The following is a 9,190-nucleotide window of genomic DNA, read 5'->3' as shown; positions in this document are numbered from 1 at the left end:
ACTCCGATCCCGGTGTGTCGGAGGTCCGATGGCCATGAAATTTGGTGGGCTGGCCGAAAATGAGGAGGTGGTGACGGGTGGCTGGCGCGTGTGGCCTGAAAATGGCCGAAAATGGGTCAAACGACGGTGGCCGGTGGTGGAGGGGAAAAATCACCGTCACCGGAAAACGCTTCGATCCGGGCGCGTTACCGGTCGGTTGGTCGTGAGATTTGAGTGGTCGGTCGGAAATGGAGAGGTGCTCCTGCCTGGCCAATGCGTGTGGCCCTCTGGTGGCCGGACGGTGGCCAACCGGTGGTGGCCGGTCGTTTCTCTCTCTAGCTCTCTCTCTCCTCTCTCTCCTTCCCCCCGTTTTGCCAAAATAAAAGCCACTGTGGGTGACACTGTTCACCCACGTGGACCAATCAGGTGTCGACACGTGGCGTCACTGTGCAGTTAAGCTAGATATAATAAAATATTACGGTATCCGGCAAACTTCACACGTCCATAACGTTTTAACCAGATGTCCAATTTAAGCGTGCCGCTAGTCTATGAACTCGTATCGGCGAGCACTTTACAACCATACAAAAGTTAAAGCAAAATTCTATAACCATAAAAAGTCAACTCCCAACACCTTTTGGACAGTTTGAATCTCGACTTGTTTTGCCCATAACTTTCAAACCGTAGCTCCGTTTTCGACGTGCTACTAGTCTACGAACTCGTGCCAACGTGTACTTCGTAACGGTACCTCAGTCAATCTAGAATTCCATCCAAGTCAAAAAGGCAACTTTTGACCCCTTCGGTCAACGGTCAACGATCAACGGACAACCTCGGTCAAAGTTGAAAATTTTCCATTGTACTTTGGGACGTGGTGTTACACCATCTATAAGCTAATGGAAATGGTCCGTCATTGATCCCTTTTATTATAAAAATAAAATATTATAAATGAATTAAAAACTTAAAAATACTTGAATGAATTTTTTATAGTTATTTCAACAAGAAAAAGAGACAAAATTAATTTTGTTTATTATTCACCATCTCTTTAAAGAATTACGTTATTCATGATATATTAAATTGAATTATTACTATTTTTCACAAACAATAACAATATTAGTTAAAAACTGTATAATAATTTGTTTACAAAAATTAACCATGAGAAATTAAAAACTTAATAATTTTTGAATTTTTTTTTTTTTTTTTTTTTGTCATTTGCAAAGCCATCATACATAGAACAGTTGCCATATTGGCTCAAAAAAAAAAGTTACCACATAAAAAAAAAATTACATATATATATATATATATTATTATATAAAGAAAAAGAAAAAGAGCAAGAACAAGGCTAAAAAAAATTTGGAGAGAGGGCCAAAAAAAAAAAAAAAAGAGAGAGAGAACAAGCCGTTGTAGGCCTTAAACCCTCCCTTAAAAGACAAAATATATATTTTAAAAATAAAAATAAATAAAATAAAACCAAAATGAAAAATGAAAAGGAAACAAAATAAATAAATAAAAGAGCAAAGCTATAGTGCAACTTAAACATACCTCAGCATTATTTTTATGGCATTTCCTGCACGATAAGACGCCTTCAAAAATGTGTAGATTATCAGTGCTCTATGGTTTACGTGCCATATATGGAATGTGCGAATTTAATATTATGCAATTTCCTATTACCTGTGCCAAACAAACCCTATATATATATATATATATATATGGATTCGTTGCATTATTAATACCCTGGAGAAGTTGCAATATATATATATATATATATATATTTGGGTTCATTGCATTATTAATATTCTGGAGATGTTGCAACTTTCTCCTTTAATTTTAGAATGTTGTAATTTAGATTTTCAATTTTTAATTTATCACACTTCTAGTTAGCAACAGAAAATGATTGAAATATACTGTAGTATTGGAATGCAAATTTTAAAAATGAATAACCTAAATTACAATAAATTAAAATTAAAAACTCTAAATTGTAACAAAATGAATAAACTGTATTTTAATATTGGTCATATAAGAGAGACATGTAATAGAGCTTTTATTTACTGTTAACCAAAAACTTTAATTATCCTAAAATGTAACAACTTGAAAATCAAAGCCATGAATTATAACATTTTAAGCTTCAAAGCTAATATATATATATATATATATAAACTTTCACATTTACTCGATTGGAACGTTAGGTACATTACACATTACGTGTTATATGTTCTAGTGTTTTTCAAAAGGAAAATTCTTATTTAGCAAAAAATTGGTTATAGAGTTTAGCAACTGGATATGGTGCTAAATTATGTTCAACGTCGAAAATTGAATCAAAACTTTTATTTATTTATTTATGTATTATTATTATATAGTGGTTTTAATTAATCAATCAAATTCTTGGATTTCCAAGTGAAGGAGCATTTGTGGCTCAACTTTTTTTTTTTTTAAATGCAAAAAAATTAGTACACATTTTTCGTGGGTGTTTTTTTCTTTCAATAAATGCTAAAATATTAAAGTTACTTGATAAATAATGTACTAATATTTAATTAAATGGCATTGAGTTATATTATGTATGCATGTATAGTGTCTGTAACACTAAAATGTTTTCTTCCTGAGCCTTATCACGGGAATTTTAACATAGATTCGAACCGGTAAGGAAGTAGGATGGGCTAGTTCAAAAGGTTTATGGGCTTGGGCCTACCGCCCCCAAATATTGAGGGAAGTTCTATTTGCGAACCAGTTTGTACTGTGTACTTTTTCTGGCCGTACAAGAATTTGCCACGCCATCATATGAGGTATGTATAGAACCTCATCCAATTTTTTTTTTTTTTTTAATCGACGTACAATTTTTTTTTAATTAACTTTAGAAAGCCAAAAAGAATTTAAATGAAAAAAAGAAAAAGTTATTAAATAATATCATGTTTTTGTGACTGAATTGGATATGGTGTGTCAAATAACATGTTGTTGTACAATACCTATATAATGCAAGTAATGTTAGAATTTATAAATATTCTTAGCTTCCAAATTCATGGGCTACCCTTGCAAAGCTTTTGTAGCATAGATGTAATTCTTTAACCATTGAGCCTTAGGCAACTAAAGGGGCAATTTGGTTTGGTCTATAAAATGGATACATGGATGGGAATATTGTTTCCGACTCTCAAGTTGCGGTTAGTTAATAAAAGATGCTACATCTTCTTTGCATGCTGATTGTTTTTTGGTGAAGGTGATTAAAGCCTTATTGTCTATTAATTCTAAGTTTATTTCTTCATATTCTAGTAGAGATGTAGATAGAGTTGCTCATAGGGTAGCTCAACATGCTGTTAGTTTGAACTCTTGTAAAAATTGGATGGGAAAGGGACCTTCTTAGCTCCTCCAATCTACCCAAAATGATGTTTCTAGCTTCTTTGAGTTTTTAGTAATAAAAGATTTCTTCTTTCAAAAAATAAAATAAAATACAATACCTCTATAAGGATAGCTTGAATTTTATAAATTATATTGATTCAGTAGAAATTAACTTATAGAGAGGAAGAATCTTATCAATGGTTTTAACTTTAAAAGATAATAGAAGTTTCATTACATCTTAACTACATCTAGATGTGGACAAAATCCAATCCAATCCATTTTTAACGGTTTGGATTGGATTTTTACATTAATTAGATTGGATTGGGTTCAAAATATTATAAATTGTTTGGATTGGATTGGTTATAGATTGAAAATATAAATCCAATCCAACCAAAATCATATATTATATAATTAAAAAATTATATATATATTTTTTTCATTTTTATATATTAATTTTTAATTTTTTTTATTTTTATATATTAATTTTTATTTTTTTTCATTTTTATATATTAATTTTTAATATATATATATTTTTTTTTCATTTTTATATATTAATTTTTAATATATATATATATATATTTTTTTTTTCATTTTTATATATTAATTTTTAATATATATATATATATATATTTATATATATATATATATTAAAAATTAATATATAAATATTTTATATATATATTAATTTTTAATAATTTTTATTTTTAACCCATCATACCCATCTCCAATTCTCAAATTGAATTAGAACCTTAAACATTTATTTGCCTTGCCGCGCACCACCACCATAACCCTAAACATTTACCTACCTTGCTATCTTTTTTTTTTTTATTTTCCATTGTAGGAGTGAGATGTTGACTATATTGGATTATGCTAATTGTATTTTATATTTGGATGACTATAATTTATTATTTATATTTTATATTTGAAATACTTTTTATTTATATCATATATTTATAAACTAGTAAGTTTCAAACCGATTAACCAATCCAAATCAAATCAATCATAAATTGTTTGGTTTAGTTTAGATTTAACATTTCAATAGTTTGGAATGAATTCTATATTAAATAATCCAAAAAATATGGATTGGATTGTATTTTGATCTAAAACCGAACCAATCTAATCAATGTCCACCCCTACCTACATCATCAGAAATTGCCAATATCTTTTCTTTTCCTCTTTTTTTTTTTTTTTTTTTTTTTTGGGTGATAGGAGCAATTTTGAATATTAAAAAAACAAACCTGACTCCAAACCAATTTCTTATTGAAAAGATTATTAACTAGTAATTAGATCTCATTGTCCCAAATCTCCATGGTGGACTTGTAAGGACCATTTTCTGAGACGTATTGCTCAGCCAAAAGACCTCTCTTCTGTCGAATCTGACTTATCTTCCTCAACTCCTCTGCAGTAAGCTTCCAATCTAATATGTCAAGGTTTTCTGCAATCCTTTCCTCTTTGAAACTTTTCACCACGAGACTTACTCCTTGCTCATAAACCCATCTTAAACAAACCTTTTTAATACACAATATATAAAATATTAAAAAGCCACCTCGATCTTGTCCAATACATTAAATATGTATTTAGTCAACCAGCAATATTCTAAAATAATCCAAAAAATTAGAACACTAAAGTATAAAGATAATCCAAAATTTTTCCACTTCTGTTACTCTTGACAGTATTTTATTTGGAAACGCTATTTTATTTTATTTTTTGGTAAATGAAAATGCAACTTTTTGGTGATCCGTTTGTATATTTTGCAATTATTTATAAGTTGAATAGAATTGAACCAATTTGGTTTTCATGGTCGTCAATGCTTCGTAGTGCAGCCAAAGTTCACACATAAAAATTAGCAGCAACCAAAAGTTTGTCGTTTCTAATTCACTAGTAGGATTACTTGCATTAAGATAACATAATATTAACCTAGTTTATTTTTAGTAGGTAAGCACAATAAGTTTTTCTATATATATATATATATATATAATCAATCATACAATCGAACAAGCAAATATACTTATAACATAGTGATATGGTAAATCATATAAGTAAAATTTTATTTAATGATTTAAAATTAAAAATATATAATAATTCGTAATATTTATTATGTTATTATGCATTTAAGTATAAATTAGGAAATGACATCCAAAAGATCAAATTTGTATATATATATATATATACACACAAATATATACATGCATGTAAAGTTTTGAAATTACCTGAGCAACTGTCTTTCCCTTGGTTTCAGCAATCTCATTCAAAATTTGACATTGCATAACGCGATTACTTCCCCAAGGAGTTCCTCTAGCCCCCAAAGGTGAGAAAGCTGTAACATGTATCCCCTTTTCTGTACAGTACTCCCTTAGCTTTTTTTGTTGCCAATGTGGGTTGATTTCCACCTAACAACAAGTGTAAGGTAAATTAAAAATAAATAAAAAAGTTGACTTAAATGCAATTTGTTAACGTGGTTAGATTTTAGTTTTAGTTTTTTTTTTTTTGAATTTTTTAAATCTAATTATGTGATTTGCTTCATTTAAACTATTAATGAGTTATAATTAGAGTTTGTTAGATATATAAATTAACTATAAAATTAAAAAAAAATTAGAAAACAAAAATTGAACATAATTTCAAATTGTGCTGGCTTTTTATTATTTTTTTTTTAAAATTTTAAAATTTATAGTTATTTAAAATGTTTTAAAAATCATAACTACTATTAAATAACATTTGCAATAAGCAAATTACAAATAATTCTATGACAATGATGATGATGATAATAATAATAAACAAAAAACTAACCACTAACAACACCTTAATTATCTTCTATATCAAACTACTACAAGACAAAGCTTTGTTAAATTTGACTGTATATAAATTTCCACAACACGTATTAGATAGTACAAGTGACCCACTTATCTATATCATTCATTTCTTCTCAATTTTTTTGAGAAATTAATAAAGTAATGAAATAATACTCACTTGATTAACAGCAGGAGGGATCGAGGCAATGGCAAGCAATTCCTCTAGCCTCTTACATGTGAAATTACTTACTCCTATAGACTTTGTAAGGCCAAGATTCTGACACTCTTCCATGGCTTTCCAAACAGGAACCATGTCCATGGCCATAATATCTTCTTTGTCAAAAGGTACCTCATCAACACCCGGGTTTAAACTTGCTGGAAAATGGATTAGATACAGATCAAGATACTCCAATCCCAGATTCCTGTACACAAATCCCAAGCAAAGAAATTAGTACATATTATTAATCTTGTTAATCAACTAGCTAATCACTAATATTTTTGAATTATAATTTAATTAATTACATGAGAGTTTTACGCATAGCAGGAAGAACAAGGTCATGGTGTGTATCACTGGACCAAAGCTTTGAAGTGATAAACAATTCTCGGCGCGATTTGATCAATCCAAGCCTCAAAGCTTCCGAGATTGCTTCGCCAAGAGGCTTCTCAGATTGGTAAATGGCTGCAGTATCGAAGTGACGATGACCGAGTTTGATTGCATAAAGGACAGATTGTTTCACAGCTTCAAAGTTTCCAAAAGGGTATTCAGCTGTTCCAAACCCTAAAATAGGAATGGTTTTTCCTGATGAACCTAATGGTGCCACTGGCATTTTCAACTGAAATTCATTTGGAGTAAGCATTTTTTTTTTTTCTTCGGTGCGTATAGAGAAAAGAAATTGAAGGAAGGACTACTTGGGTGGAGGAAGATTATATAGCAAATTAATTAGCATAATTTTTGTTTTCTCTTTTGACTGATAATTTGGCAAATTAATTAGCATAGTTTTTGTTTTCTTTTGACTGATAATTTGGGAATCATTTTTTTTGGCTGAAATCCAATCGTATTCTCCCAATTGCAGTCAAGGTTGAAATTAAATTTAATATAATATTATCGATCACATTTAGGAACAGTAAATTCAATTAATATAAGAGTTAGTTTGTCCTCAACGGACTGGCAAGATGATGTTGCTGTTAAATACGAGGTCTAAAGTGTTATTTTCTTCTACCTATTATTCATGGGAAATAACGTTTAAAAAAAAAAAAACATTATAGGGATATTAAAAAGAAGATAATATTTTGTACTTGATTTGATTTTTCGAACATTTTCATTTGTAGAAGTTTCTGTCCAATACTAATAGTTGCTAATTTTTTCTATTTTATTTTTTGTTTTCATTACATTTCTTTTTCTTTATTTGCAGTTGACTGAGAAAATAAAAAAATAAAAAAATAAAAAAAACGGATAAATCCAAATACAAGTTTGCTTTAACAAAAATCTGAATTCGACTTATCTTCTGTACTCTTCTGCACTACACCTCGAAATTCAAACCAACTTTAATTAATATCCTTTGAAATTTTCCACAAGGGGTTCTGTATCGATCTTATACACAACAAAACTAGCCAGCCAGCTGTTATAAACTATAGAATAGTAAAATAGAATAAAATAAAATAAAATCCTTAAATTCGTAATTTTTTAGCGTTCTGTCATAAATTCAATCCGTGAAGATCACAGCTATCAAGTGCGTCACATCTTAATTATTTGGGTTTTGCCATTTCCAATACCGCATGTGATGATGAGCGGAACCCATTGGTAACATGGTAATAATTAAGTAGCTAAATTTTTTTATTATTATTATTATTATTTTGGGCGATAATTAGAATTTAGACACAACTAGACTTTAAGATATGCATCTCACGTGGCATAGAACTCTATTTAACTGATGGTCATCACACCAAAAATCTATTTTCATGTCAATATATATATATATATATATATTTTTTTTATTGTCAAATTTATGACTTTATAGATATGAATATAAAAGATATATCTAACTTAGTTAATTTCATTTAATTTTTACAATTGTATGAATTGAACTTTTCAAGGTGTTTTTCTAATTTTTTTTAAAAAATATTTGTTATCACTAATTATTTATTGCCAATCTTATATATTAAGAGTGCAATTTAATAAAATACCATTCCGGATTTAATTTTTAATATTAAATTTTTAGTTTTAAAAATTTAAAAATATATTTTAAATATAATCAATTATTATTTATCTAAGCATGGATAATAATAATAATGGTTCTTTCTTGACATCATTACCTAGGGGATCTCTTTGAAAAACAAAAGATAAAGGAAATGAAAGTACCTCATTCTCATTTTATTATTATTATTATTTTGAAATCTCTATCAGCTGAAAGACGTCACTTGAATGGGGGAAATTATTTTATAAATATATATATATTTAAAAAAGTAGCAAATTACCGGTGGACTAATGTTGAAAATCCCACACCCTATTGAAGTTAAATTATATTTTTAAAAAAGCTTCTTTTTTTTTTAACATTTTGGGGAAGGCGGCCAAAAGTCAGCCAGACAAAAGCTTAGGGATCCCCATCGTACGCTTATATATATACATATATATATATACACATTAAATGTCTCCACATGTTGCATCTATATATAATTTGCCTTTATAATATACATCAAAGAATTACGACTTTCTTCATCAATCTACTTTCACTCATCTTTATTTATTGGTTATTTTTTATATATTATTGAGAGGAGATTATTATGTATTTGAGGCATACATTTGAAAGGGGTAAAAATGTAATCATAGATGTAGGACATATCAAACCGTTTTCTCCTTGTGAGAGTTTTCGAACCGAAGGTTAGAGGTTTAACCGGCAATGCCTTACATGTAGAAAGCATTGAGCAGAGGTTAAAGGAAAGGTAGTACTTCCTGAGTTTTGTTCAAAATTCAGTGAAGTTCATTTTCTAACGAGGAAGACATGGAAGCAGGGGAGACTTCAGATGAAGTCCACAGGGAAATACCACAATTGGAACTCACGGCAAGCATCTCAAAAGCAACAAAGAAGTTTAGCCTCACACTT

The 9,190-nt window shown here is 29.3% G+C and overlaps 1 protein-coding gene across 1 annotated transcript; it reads right to left on the bottom strand.

Moving 5' to 3' along the window:
- Positions 1-4,546: 4,546 nt before the first annotated feature.
- On the bottom strand, positions 4,547-6,949 carry LOC107429140 (non-functional NADPH-dependent codeinone reductase 2). The gene is made up of 4 exons (XM_016039790.4): positions 6,612-6,949; positions 6,268-6,511; positions 5,511-5,690; positions 4,547-4,808 (listed from the first exon to the last, which is right to left on the bottom strand). The coding sequence occupies exons 1-4, from the start codon at positions 6,944-6,946 to the stop codon at positions 4,584-4,586; spliced, it is 984 nt and encodes a 327-aa protein (XP_015895276.3). The 5' UTR covers positions 6,947-6,949; the 3' UTR covers positions 4,547-4,583.
- Positions 6,950-9,190: the final 2,241 nt, after the last annotated feature.

This window comes from Ziziphus jujuba, chromosome 12 (assembly GCF_031755915.1).
Source record: "Ziziphus jujuba cultivar Dongzao chromosome 12, ASM3175591v1".
In the NCBI taxonomy this organism is placed as follows: Eukaryota; Viridiplantae; Streptophyta; class Magnoliopsida; order Rosales; family Rhamnaceae; genus Ziziphus; species Ziziphus jujuba.
Note: the sequence above shows the minus strand (reverse complement) of the source record. Positions and strands in the feature narration are given on the sequence as shown.